This window comes from Arachis ipaensis, chromosome B02 (genome assembly GCF_000816755.2).
Source record: "Arachis ipaensis cultivar K30076 chromosome B02, Araip1.1, whole genome shotgun sequence".
Classification (NCBI taxonomy): domain Eukaryota; kingdom Viridiplantae; phylum Streptophyta; class Magnoliopsida; order Fabales; family Fabaceae; genus Arachis; species Arachis ipaensis.
In genome coordinates this window covers 103,486,879-103,500,389 of record NC_029786.2, presented here as the reverse complement: position 1 = coordinate 103,500,389, position 13,511 = coordinate 103,486,879, and the positions used below count along the sequence as shown (strand labels likewise).

General features: G+C 32.1%; 2 protein-coding genes across 3 annotated transcripts; both read left to right on the top strand.

The window, feature by feature from the left end:
* Positions 6,352-11,277, top strand: LOC107626113 (protein NETWORKED 4B). Of its 2 annotated transcripts, none has more exons than XM_016328898.2 (3): positions 6,352-6,530; positions 7,885-8,014; positions 8,718-11,277. In XM_016328898.2, exons 2-3 carry the CDS (start codon positions 7,918-7,920, stop codon positions 10,238-10,240), a joined length of 1,620 nt encoding a protein of 539 aa, XP_016184384.1. In that variant the 5' UTR covers positions 6,352-6,530; positions 7,885-7,917; the 3' UTR covers positions 10,241-11,277. The 2 variants fall into 2 exon arrangements, with proteins under 2 accessions (XP_016184384.1, XP_020972109.1); XM_021116450.1 differs by lacking the exon at positions 6,352-6,530 and adding an exon at positions 7,582-7,758.
* Positions 11,284-11,843, top strand: LOC110269077. The gene has a single exon (XM_021116451.1). It carries the CDS (start codon positions 11,324-11,326, stop codon positions 11,732-11,734), a length of 411 nt encoding a protein of 136 aa, XP_020972110.1. The 5' UTR covers positions 11,284-11,323; the 3' UTR covers positions 11,735-11,843.

The window sequence follows — 13,511 nt, the reverse complement described above, 5'->3', positions numbered from 1 at the left end:
TATAAATAATTTAAAAATTTTTAAAAATAAAATTTGATTAAAAAAATTTAAAGACGAATTTGAAAAATCAGTAATCTTTCTAGTAATCTAGTTGGAGCTTACACATAAATGGAAGTTTGAGCATAAACTTTTTATTCCGACCGTTATATTAAAATTTCTGAATTGGTATTACTTTGAGCATAATAATATAATATCACGCTCCCCTCGCTCTCACATTTCACATTCATTCTTATAAATCCATCCACCAACGCCCATAGTCACATAATCAAATTTCCATCACTATCTAATTACTGTGGACCAAATTTCCCAAAACCATGTTCTTTCCTAACAAATTAAGATTTTTTTTAAATAAATAAATAATTTAATTTTGATCAATCATAAAATATTTTAGACTGTCGTTCAATAATCTGAATTACTATTCAAATGCATCTATAAGAAAAAAAGTTGGACCAAATTAAAAATAAGATATTGGTAGTTAAAGAAAAGAATCTTTTGTTAACTTAAAAAATTAATAAATTTTCCTTATTAATTGTAAGAACTAAATTGTGTAAAGATTTCTCAAACATAATTTTTTAGCTTTTGAAGGAATGAAATTAACTGAATTAATGCAATTTGGTCAAATAATTAAATGAGCAAATACTTGTTAAAAATAAAAAACAGTTAAATGTGTGCATTTGTCTCGTGGCTGAAAAATTGGCGCAACAAAATGTTCTACAGTAACTAAAAATTAAAAAGATAACAAAAAATTAATTAAACGTGTCATAATATGATAAGATAGATTTTTAAGATGAGAACAAAAAAAAAAAAGATAAAATTCAAAACAACACTGAGCGAGTACTATTTATGTTTCAAACTCCTTCTTCATCACTGAGCGAGTCAGAGATAGACACTGACTCAGTGAGTGGTTTCTGTTTTCTATCTAAAAGCACGCCGAGTCAAACGAGTCACAGTTAGCGAGCTGAGTTGAACCAGGTGCTTGCTTCTTCACTCTTTCTGCATTGTGTTGTTTTTTGCATTATGGGCATTCCAAAGTTCGAGTCTTTTCTTCTTCTTCGTCGTTTCAATGTCCATTCCTTACGGTTTCATAATCTGGGGTAGCATCAAATAATCGAACTTTTGATAAAAGAATCGTGGGGTTTCGAGGTTTTTCAGTTTTTCCTTTTGTTTCTTTTGATCATCTTGATATGTTAGCTTTTGTTTTAGCTCGAGAATTTGAATTCAAAATCAGATTTTTGAAAAAAAGAAAACTTAAGACGTGTGTTTTTTTTTTTCAATTTATTTTTGGATTAATCTAAGACGCATAGATTGATAGATATCGACCCCTTTTATCTTTCAATTTATGCGTTAAGACTTAAAAGTGGTATTCACAATTTTTTCAGCTAAATTATTCTTATATATATAGTTTGATTTTTTCAGCTAGAGTGGTATTCACAATTTATGCCGTGATCTAATTAGATTTATGCATTTAAATACGTTTTTTAGATTAAGGACATGTTCGGAAAGGATTTGAATCCTCTAAATTTTAAACTTTTATTTTAGATGATAAATTGTGATTTTTTATGTTTATTTCATAGGTAGAACGAAGAGAAAATATAAGAAAGAAACTATTTAAGAGTGAAATTCAAAATTTAGAGGATCCAAATCCGTTTAGGAAGTTTCAAAAGCAATTTTTTTGAGCTTTTGACTTACGAAGAGTAGTAGTATTAATGTCACGTGCAATTTTCTGAAAATTGCAGTTTTGTATGAAGCTATTTAGGAGTTTATAGAGAAGTTAAAACAAATGACTTCTCTCATAGTACTATTATTTATCACATTTTTATAAAATAAGTACTTTTAGAACTAAAAATCCAAATACAAAATAACTTATTTATAAGTTACTTTTAATATAGTAATTTATTATTTAAGCTATTTTTTTAAAACGAACTTGCTATCGCGGTGCTTCCCTTCGCAGTTTGCCTTCTCATGCCCACTTGGGAGCTAGCGGAGTGTAGTCTGTCCGCCTCTCCCGCTTCCTGCGCCACCTGGCCCTACCTTCTGACTGCCACTCCAGCGTCCTTCTCCCCCGTCGCGACCTTTCCACACTCGCGCTCAACTTCTCCATGCGCGATCGGGGCTTCTTCCTTCGGATCCAGCGCCAATTCCTCAGTTGCAGCCACCAGCCCTCCCGTTGCAACATCCGCCTCGTTGAAGAACCCTAGTTCGCCGCTCCTACCTTCCAATGGCGGCACTGCACTCAGTTCCTGTGGAGCAATCCAGGTCATTCGCCCAACCGACCCGCCCGTGCCATCCATGGAGAGCAGTCCATGATTCCTTGCAGCTATTACACAGGCTTGGCCCAGCCCCACATCTAACCCACTCACTAGGCTCCCTTCATTCTGCAGCCCACCTACACCTTGATTTAATATTGGGCCAATTGAAGGCAAGCCCAACACTAACTCCTCACACCTCTCAACCGTGTAGCATACCGGGTGGCCCACATAAACATTACCATATGGTCTATCACACGTGACATGAGCTCCTCCACCCCCAATGCCACATATCTGCGTGACCGTTTTTTTCCGATTCTCCCTCATTAACCTCATCAAATCCCTGAGAATCATCTATCCTATCGTCCTTGGTACCATTACCTGAATCTGGTACATGCATATCCTTTTTGAATTTCAAAAAATCAATGTTAACATCATTCAAAAAGATATCATTAATTACTATTCTGTCCTCCCCCTGCACAGCCACCATAGGACTCCCAGCCACCAGTTTCGCCGCCGGATCCCAACTCCCCGCCCCCTTTGCCAACACCGTACCCGCACCGTCAGAAACTATCTTCTCTGCACAGTCAGTTCGGCTCATCTCCACACCGGCTGCTGCACTTATCTGGAGGTCCACCTCCTTCACAAACACTCTATACTCAGAATTCCCTACAGCAATTTGTACCCATTTCCGAATTTCATCAAACACCTCTGTCTCAACTTGAACCCTACCTGCTGTAAATGATGCTCCCTCCCCTGTCGTTACATCACACTGAATTACGTCGACCCACTGTTCTCCTAATTTTTGAAACATTACCGGCGACCATGCATGTAAAGGGATTCCGTAGCACGCCAGCCACGTTCTTCGAGTGTTACATCGTTTCGACTCCTCCCAATGCCGGACCCTATGGAATAATTTTAACAGAGTATCCATTTTGAAAGTAAACGCTCCCTCAGCATGCTGAACAGTATCAAAGATTATCAGTACCTTGGACTCCCCAATCTCCTTAACGTCCACAATGTGTGGTATATTCTTGCACACCACGTTTTTCACTGATTTCAGGTCCACAGAGTGCACGGTTTGTCCCACTAAACTCCTCACTAACCAATCCAAATTTGCTTCAACCACCGACACATCAATTCTTTTCAGAATTCCACCCTCCTTTGCGGTAACCTTATGGTCTCGCACTGGCTGTTCCTCAATGACCAACCCAGCATCAACACCTTTTCCATGATGGGAAACCTCTGGTCCACCCCCATACTGACTGGTGAGGTCCAACCGCACCTGCCCTTCCCTCAAATGAGGCTGTCTTCTATACTTCGCTTCTCCAACTGTAATTACCTTTTCCCGGATTCTCTGCAATTGCCTTTAGAGCGCCACCTTTTGTAGTGTAACGAACAAAGGCAAAAAACTATATCAGTCCATTCTTCCTTTTCCGACCCAGATATATGTCGTTAATTCTTCTTGTCCACCCCCTATAGTCCATTTCAATTCGCCATTGAAAGACTTGTTATTATTACCTCTTTCATTTGAAAGATAGGAGACTCAAACCCGCAACCTCTTAATTGAGTATGTGGAGTCTATGCCATTTGAGTTATAACTCATTGGCTACTATATAGGAGACTCAAACCCGCAACCTCTTAATTGAGTATGGGGAGTCTATGCCATTTGAGCTATTACTCATTTAAAAGGGGACATGCTACTTGCCCATTTCGGCCATTGTACGTATCACGTACGAGAGACTGCAGAAGTTGTTTGTTATGAAGTGTAGGAAAGCGCAGAGCCAGTTGGCGGCCAGGAACCGCTTCTCACAGAGACTCTTGGCGGCTATTGAGAAGAATAGGGAAGGCATTCCGAAAATGCGTGTGACCCATTGCGATAGGTGGGCCTCCGTGTTTGTTGTGGAGGAATTAGAGCCTTTCGAAGGATGGGGTCAGGGTTCCTTTCGAGTTCGGCTTTCGGAGGGCACTTGTGATTGCGTTTTATTCCAGTCTCTCCACTATCCGTGCCGGCACGCACTTGCCGGGTGCACCACTGCTAGCATTGAGTGGGTCCCGTATGTGCATCCAGTCTACAGGCAGGAAGCTGTGTTCAAGGTGTACGAGATGGAGTTCCCACCCATCCCGGACGAGTTGCTGTTTTACTTTTGATAATATTTATCTCTCAAAACTCTCTAGATTAATTATTTTTATTATTACTTGTATTACAAATTAAATAATATAATACAACAAAATAAAGTCTTAAATTTCTAATAAAATAAAAATATCAAAATTTATTAATGTAAACAGTGTTATACTATAATGACATTAAATTTGTAAAGTTTATTTAAAAATAAAATAATAACTTTTTATTAATAACTGATATTACTACTAGTTATATTATAATTTTTATTATTCTAAAAATAAAATAATGCATGAAACTATATGAGAAGCTAAATATAATTTAGTGTTAATTCTATAATGATATTTAATTTGTAACATTGATTTAAAAATATATCACTTGTTGTTGATTTAAAGATATGCTATTTGTTATGTCAAATAGGATAGGATAAAAAGTTTGAAAAAATGGTGAAGATAGACATAAAACTTAGATACATAAATTAAAAATATCAATTTAATCAAACAAACTAATTTTATTTTTTTTAAAGTAGAATTACTAATATTTTTACAAAAATTTTGGGGACCCATGACCCTCCTTGCCCACACAAAACTCTGCCACTGTTCTTCTCCTTCTAATATAAATTAAAAAAAAAACAAAAAGACTAATATAATTAATTTAAAATTTTTAAAAAATAAATTTGATTAAAAAAAATTTAAAGACGAATTTAAAAAATCAGTAATCTTTCTAGTAATCTAGTTGGAGCTTACACATAAATGGAAGTTTGAGCATAAACTTTTTATTCCGACCGTTATATTAAAATTTCTGAATTGGTATTACTTTGAGCATAATATCACGCTCCCCTCGCTCTCACATTTCACATTCATTCTTATAAATCCATCCACCAACGCCCATAGTCACATAATCAAATTTCCATCAATGTCTAATTACTGTGGACAAAATTTCCCAAAACCATGTTCTTTCCTAAGATTTTTTTTTAAATAAATAAATAATTTAATTTTGATCAATCATAAAATATTTTAGACTGTCGTTCAATAATTCGTTTATAGTTTCAACGAGATATATTTATACGTTAATGTATATACGTGTATTATAATTTGGATTAATTTAAAAAGTAAAATCGATATAATTTGTTAAAATTTAAATTGTGTTGGCTTGAGTTTTATTTTTCAATCTAATGCAATTTTATTCAAACAATTACGAATTGTGTGATATGATATCGATTATTATCTTTAAATCAATCCTATTCAAACTATTGTATTTTAGATTAGTTCAATTTATATATAAGCCTTTAAAAAAAATTAATTTTTAATTTTTAAAAAATAAAATTATATTCACTCAAATTTTAAATTTTAAAAATTGTGTAACTTAAATTATATCTATTTAAATTTAAATTTTTAAAACTTTGTAAAAATTAAAATTTGGATAAAATATAATTTGATTTTGAAAAACAAAATTTAAATTTTTTAAATTCCAAAACTTAAACTTTAGATAAGATATAAATCGATCCAATACAACTTATAATAGTTTGAATCAACATTGATTAAAAAATAAATTTAAATACGATTGAATTAGATTGAAAAATAAAAATTAAACTAATACAATGCGAGTAATAATAAAATATATTAATTATATCTTTTAAGTCAATCTAAATCATAATATAAACATCTTTTTTTAGTTGTTCAGTTAACTTAAAAAATTAATAAATTTTCCTTATTAATTGTAAGAACTAAATTGTGTAAAGATTTCTCAAACATAGTTTTGAGCTTTTGAAGGAATGAAATTAACTGAATTAATGCAATTTGGTCAAATAATTAAATGAGCAAATACTTGTTAAAAATAAAAAACAGTTAAAATGTGTGCATTTGTCTCGTGGTTGAAAAATTGGCGCAACAAAATGTTCTACAGTAACTAAAAATTAAAAAGATAACAAAAAATTAATTAAACGTGTCATAATATGATAAGATAGATTTTTAAGATGAGAAAAAAAAAAAAAAGATAAAATTCAAAACAACACTGAGCGAGTACTATTTATGTTTCAAACTCCTCCTTCTTCATCACTGAGCGAGTCAGAGATAGACACTGACTCAGTGAGTGGTTTCTGTTTTCTATCTAAAAGCACGCCGAGTCAAACGAGTCACAGTTAGCGAGCTGAGTTGAACCAGGTGCTTGCTTCTTCACTCTTTCTGCATTGTGTTGTTTTTTGCATTATGGGCATTCCAAAGTTCGAGTCTTTTCTTCTTCTTCGTCGTTTCAATGTCCATTTTTTACGGTTTCATCATCTGGGGTAGCATCAAATAATCGAATTTTTTATGAAAGAATCGTGGGGTTTCGAGGTTTTTCAGTTTTTCCTTTTGTTTCTTTTGATCATCTTGATATGTTAGCTTTTGTTTTAGCTCGAGAATTTGAATTCAAAATCAGATTTTTGAAAAAAAGAAGACTTAAGACGTGTGTTTTTTTTTCAATTTATTTTTGGATTAATCTAAGACGCATAGATTGATAGATATCGACCCCTTTTATCTTTCAATTTATGGGTTAAGACTTAAAAGTGGTATTCACAATTTTTTCAGCTAAATTATTCTTATATATATAGTTTGATTTTTTCAGCTAGAGTGGTATTCACAATTTATGCCGTGATCTAATTAGATTTATGCATTTAAATATGTTTTTTAGATTAAGGACATGTTCGGAAAGAATTTGGATTCTCTAAATTTTAAACTTTTATTTTAGGAAATAAAGTGTGAATTTTTATCATTTATTTTATAGGTAAAACCAAGAGAAAATATGAAAAAGAAACTATTCAAGGGGGTGAGAGAGATCATACTTATCCTCTAAAGTGAAATTTAAAATTTAGAGAATCCAAATCTGTTTGGGAAGTTTCAAAAAATTGAGCTTTTGACTTATGAAAAGTAGTAGTATTAATGTCTGGAGCAATTTTCAAAACCAAATTGCAGCTTTTTTAAGAAGCTATTTAGGAGTATATAGAGAAGTTAAAACAAATGACTTCTCTCTTAATACTATTACTTTTTATCACATTTCTGTAAAATAAACACTTTTAGAACTAAAAATCCAAATACAAAATAACTTATTTATAAGTTATTTTTAATATAGTCATTTATTGTTTCATCTATTTTTTAAAAAAGAACTTAATTAAGCTGTTTACCAAACTGGGCCTAAGTCTTGGTAGTTGATTTAAAAATTAATTATTTTTATTAATGTGACTATACATAATTGGTTATTTATGTAAAATAGTTCTATCCTGAAAATTAAATTATATGTATATAAGAGACAGAGACTACTAAGATATGCATGATTCGAATATCACATAGAATTAAATAAGAGGCTTTTTGACATGTTGTCCCTATGTGATGTTCAAATAACAGGATAGCATAGGTTGTTACTATCTCTTGCATTGATTGTTTTTAATGTAATTTTTAGTTAGCTTGGGAATTCAAACTTGAAAATTCATTTTTGTTCTCATTCTGTGGCTTTTCTAATGTACACAAGCTCTTTGTGTAGGTGATATCTAAGAAGAGATTATCAAAGGAGAAGATGAGTGAAATTATGAAGAATCAAGGTTCACAATGGTGGTGGCTTGACACACACACCATCACTAGAAGATCTCAATGGCTTCAATCCACACTCAATGGTTGATTCACTATTCTTCTTAATAGTTAATACCCTCTTTGTTTGTATCTAGACATAGCGATTCAAGATTTCTTAGATTTTCATAATGGTAGATAAATTGGAGCAGAATGAGTAATTTGGTATATGAATTTCTTGTGTGTTTTGTTTACTTAATTAACATATGGGGAGTGTTTGTTTTTATGAAAAATGGATTTTCTTTCTGTATATGTATTTAATTGCTACCATGATTGGTGATTGGATTAGCTAATTATGTGAACTCAACCTATATTTTCAAACATAACTAAAGGACATAAAATTTGAATCACTATGGTCCACCAATAATTTTCTGACCCTTATTCCTCTGTTTTCTTTGATCTGTTACTGTTACTTTTTTATACATCTTTGTATCAAAATATATTGATCTGAATGAATCAGGGAAGTAAATTGCTAAAGTTTTGGTCCCACATGCATCTACCTAAATGAAAAGTTATTTGAATTGAAAACCATCCTTACCATGATTTTGTTGAAGTAATAGTATGGAGTATAAAGTGAAAAAGTTTATTAGCCTATGTTATTATTTCATGATTGTTACTTTTCAAGTTAATATTCTCATTTTTCTTCTAGAATCCACTTTCCAGTTTGATATGTATGGTGTCTATGCTTTTTAATTTTGAGAGGTAAAAGGAAAGAAAATGAATTGATGTGTTTGTTTTCTTTAATGGCAGAACTGAATAAGAAGACACAGGCAATGCTCAAATTAATTGAACAAGATGCAGATTCATTCGCGCAACGCGCAGAGATGTATTACAAGAAGAGGCCAGAGCTTTTAAGCCTTGTTGAAGATTTCTATAAAGCACATCGCTTGTTAGCCGAGCGGTACGATCAGGTCAGGCCGGACACTGGAGCTCGGCTACTGAAGGTTGGAGGGTCGCCTTTTGCTTCTCCAAGTTGTAAATTACAGAAGGCAGTGAGTTTTGCAGATAGTGGTTATGATGATAGCAATTCCGAGAGTTGTGATGTAGAGGACGAGTTTATGGAATCCGAAGTTGATGATCCTGAGCACGAGGATGATGTTCGTTCTGTGGCATCAAGCGATAAAGTGATGATGAAGATAAAGAAAGAAATTCAGAACAAGGGTGATAAGGATCAAATCAAGAAGAAAGATTCCATTTGTGAAGAAATTGTGATGTTGAAGGAAGAAATCGAAAGACTCAAGGAAGAGAATAAAGCACAGAAGGATCAAATTAGACAGAAAGATATAATCTGTGGTGAAGTAATGATGTTGAGGAAAGAAAACGAAAGATTCAGAGAAGAGAATCGAGTGCAGAAGGAAGAACTAAAGCAGAAAGGTAACTTGGTGTGCAAGGAAAAGATTGAGAGACTTGAAGAAGAGAATAGAGAACTTGTGGAGAAGCTTAAGCTGAAAGTTCCTGCCTGTGTTGAATTAATAGAGTTGAGAAAAGAAATTAGAAAATTAAAAGAAGAGAATAGAGCAAAGGAGGATCAAATCAACCAGAAAGATTCCGTTTGTGCTGAAATAACGGTGTTGAGGAAAGAAATACAAATTCTCAGAGAAGAGAATAGATCAAAGGAAGATCAACTGAAGCAGAAAGATAGCTTTCTTGACGAACTAATGGTGTTGAGTAAAGGATTTGGAGAAGAGAATCGGTTGTTGAAGGAAAAACTCGAGCTGAAAGATGCTATGTCTGATGAAGTTATGGTGTTGAGGAAAGAAATAGAAAGACTCAGAGAAGATAATAGAGAAAAGGAGGATCAACTCAAGCAGAAAAGTAGCATTTGTGATGAAGTAATGGTTTTGCAGAAAGAAATTGAAGGGCTCAGAGAAGAGAATAGAACAAAACAGGATCAGCTGAAGTACAAAGATGCAATTTGTATCAAAATAATGACTTTGAGTGAAGAAACAGAGAAACTCAGAGTAGAGAATATAGCTCTGAAGGATCTGCTAAAGAAGAAAGATAACATCTATGATGAAGTATCAGTGATGCTGAGGGAAGAAATTGAAGAACTTCAAATAGAGAATAAGACACAAAAGGCTCATTTGAAGCAGAAAGATGAAGAGAAGATGGGAGTGATTAGGCACCTAAGTTTAGCAATAGATTTGCTTAAGCAAGAGAATGTGAAGATGAGAAGCTTCATTTCCAAGGAACTTGAAAAGAAATGGAACAACCCTTTTAATAAATTGTTCAATAGAGCCTCTAAGAATCAAACTAGTGTTATGCCAGTTTAGATCTGGTTCAAAAAAAGTTAGTAGGGATCTTACAAAGATGTCTATATATTATAAGATTGGGATTTACCCACGTAGCATAGAAATATGATAATAGAATACAATATCATCCTAGTATAGTATCTTATATAATTAAACTATTTATATTTTTAGTAAGATATTTTATATTTTTATTCCTTTGTCTCATATTTTCTTCATTATATATAATGCACTCCAATCAATGTACCTAATCTCTCTTTATCTTGCCTCAATTGTTCTTTTTCTTCTGTTTCTTAGTACAAAGTGAACATAAAGCTGAGTCATTAAAAGGTTCTTTCTGCTAAATCAAAGTTATTTGTGGCCCTAATGCCATAGTGCAAGGAATCTATAATGTAAAAGCAATTGAAGAATATTCCTGAATTTACTTAATTCTACATATTTTAAAAGAAATTGAAAAAAAATGTAACATTAATGATGATGATATGATGATAGTAATGTTCAATATAATAACATAAAAAGATGTGACATACACTAACAAAAATTAAAGCTTTGAATAATACAAGCTTTCTAGCTATTACAACATATATGCTGAGTAACATCTGAACTGATATAATAAATAAAACCAAGAAAAAAAAATTATCCTCAATTGTTATTTTCTTTTTACATTACAATCACTCAGAATATCAGACAGACACACTTAAAATGTTTAAAAGTCCTCTCTCCATTTTATAGCCAATAAGTCATTCTAACTCTTTTGATAGGTAAACAAAAATTAATGTCTAGATATAAAATGTATTTAAATACATTAATTTATGAACATATCAGAACAATTAAAATGACTTAAATAGTGTTTAGTTTTAAGATAAAACACAAATACATTATTTTTTTTTATAATCTTTTTCTCTCTAAATTTGTGTCTTGTCTCTAAAACCAAACACAACACTATCAAAACAAAATGGAGTATAAAACTTTTGAAACATTATTACAGCAGCAGCAAAGAACATAATCTATGACTTTTTAACTCACATGTCTTGAAAATGGAGTATGCAAAATACCAACAAGGCCAAATGTAATAGAATTGAAGATAGTTGATCTTGAGATGCAGCAATGGAAGAAGGAGCCAGAGCTGGCATAGACTCAGAAGGTGGAAAAGCCATAACAGATCCTCCAGGACTTGTAATGGAATCAGGGTTTGGAGGACTTGGACTTGAAGGAATTGTAGGCAATGAAGATTCTGAAGGAGTGAAAGCAGCACTTCCTGGTGTTGGAAACAAAGGTTCAATATCTGGTGAAAGTGTTGGAGATACCATAGGAGAAGAAGAAGAAGAAGAGGAAGAAGAAGAAGGAGGAGAATCAACACTTGGTAACACTGTTGGTGCTGCTGAAATTGTTGAAACATGCATGGTTTTGTGTGAGGCTAATAATGTAAAATTGCATGATGCAATTAATAAGGCTATGAAGAAGATTAAGAATGAAGAAAGGGAAGCCATAAATGATGTAGAATCAATTGCCTTATGATGAATGAATGAATGAATTAAAGTCTCTAATAAATGTTTGTGTCTTAAAAAGAGAGAAGAAAAGAAGAAGAAAAAGGGAAGTGATTTATGATTGAAAGAAGAAGAAGAAAGGTTTTTTAAAAAAGGGTTGTGTCTAAAAAACAAAGAAGTGGTGGTGGGATCCAATTTGAGTTGGTGGCATTTGGTGATTGGAAACTTTTTTTTTTTCCATTCTTACAGCTGCAAACTTTGTGAATGCTAAGTGACAAAGTTGATCAGTAATTGAAAATGTGGAGCACATGAATAGTTTATGGTAGGTTGCACTTTGGATAAAAATAAATAATTAAATAAATAAGGACCAAAAAGTTTCTTGGTTGCTATACACTGAACTCTGAAGGATTGAAGGGGCAATAAATAAAGTAGGCACAAAATAGATTATAGAATAGAAATTCTTAAGCATGAAGCATATCACTTTTGCTTATTGTGAAGTTTACAACTTTACTCCCTGAATATTCAAATAATGCAATCCTTTTATTTATTTAATTTTACAAGCCCTGCTAGTGTTGCACATGGATTGGATAATATCCGTATATTCGCGGTAATTATTCGCATTCGATCCGAATTTTGCGGATATTATCCGATCCGCACTATGGTAGGATCGAATTGCGGATTTGACAGTGATATCCGCGGATCCGATCCGCAAATCCGCATATCCGCACATCTCATATAAATAGCATATTTTAAGAAAGTAAAATCTAATGTGATATGAATTTTAGTATGTTATTTTATGAATTTTATGATATCTTGTTTTTAATTTTTTATGTTGTACTTCAACTTAGAATAATTAAACTTAAATCTTGTGTTATTATTTTGTTTTTGTTATTCAAGAGAACTTTTGTTAATAATATTTTAGAAGTAAATAGGCTTAAACAGGTGAAAAATGAATTTTCTGAATTTTTTTTTGTAAAAACAGTTAAATAAAATCTTAAAATAGTTTTTTTTTTAATATTTTTTACTTTTTGACTGATTTTTAAATTAATTGTTTGAATTAATGTTGGTTCTTTAGAATTTAAACAATACTTATTTTTTACATTATTTTAGATGATATTGCACACCACCTATTTTCTACATGATTTTAGATGATATTACTCACCACCATAAGTGAAGTTTAGGGGAAGCTTGGGGGAGCTTAGTGGATTTTTTTTTTTTCAAATTTCAATTGAGTGAAATTTGGATAAAGAAAGCTTTATTCACACATAATGAAATCATTAGAGTTTTAGAATTCAAAATTGATCTTGAATTTTAAGAAAGTGGGCTTATATTTCATTATATCAAGTTTGTGTTCCTTCTTAGTTTTAAGAAAGAAAAAAGTGTCTAATAATGAAACTTTAAATAATATTTGTTTTTCAACGTGACACACTTTACACTTAGTGTTTTGTACATATCTTCCATAAAAGATAGTAGAAAGCAACCATTCTCACAAACTATGCATGAAGTGGTGGATACCATTACACTGTGAATTGTTTGAAGTACATAAACATTGGGGGAAACAAATCCTCTTCTCTTTTCAGCTTTAATATCTAGTGCAATTGTTTTAATAGGGAATCAAATATTGGGAATTTCAATGTATATACTCCCTCAGCTTTTTTATTTTTGGTTTTTCTAATCACTAATAAAATTTGGTATAATGTTGAATAATCTATCTAGATATAGTACATTGGTTTTATATACTATGTAACAAATTTTCACAAAAATAAAGGAAAAACAAAAAAAAAAAACAAATGGAGATGATATATATT

Bases quoted from the DNA above. Each gene is read 5' to 3' on its own strand.
- LOC110269077 (XM_021116451.1), top strand. From the start codon at position 11,324: ATGGAAGAAGGAGCCAGAGCTGGCATAGACTCAGAAGGTGGAAAAGCC.
- LOC107626113 (XM_016328898.2), top strand. From the start codon at position 7,918: ATGAGTGAAATTATGAAGAATCAAGGTTCACAATGGTGGTGGCTTGAC. The intron at 8,015-8,717 runs GTTGATTCACTA...CTTTAATGGCAG, and splicing joins GCTTCAATCCACACTCAATG to AACTGAATAAGAAGACACAG.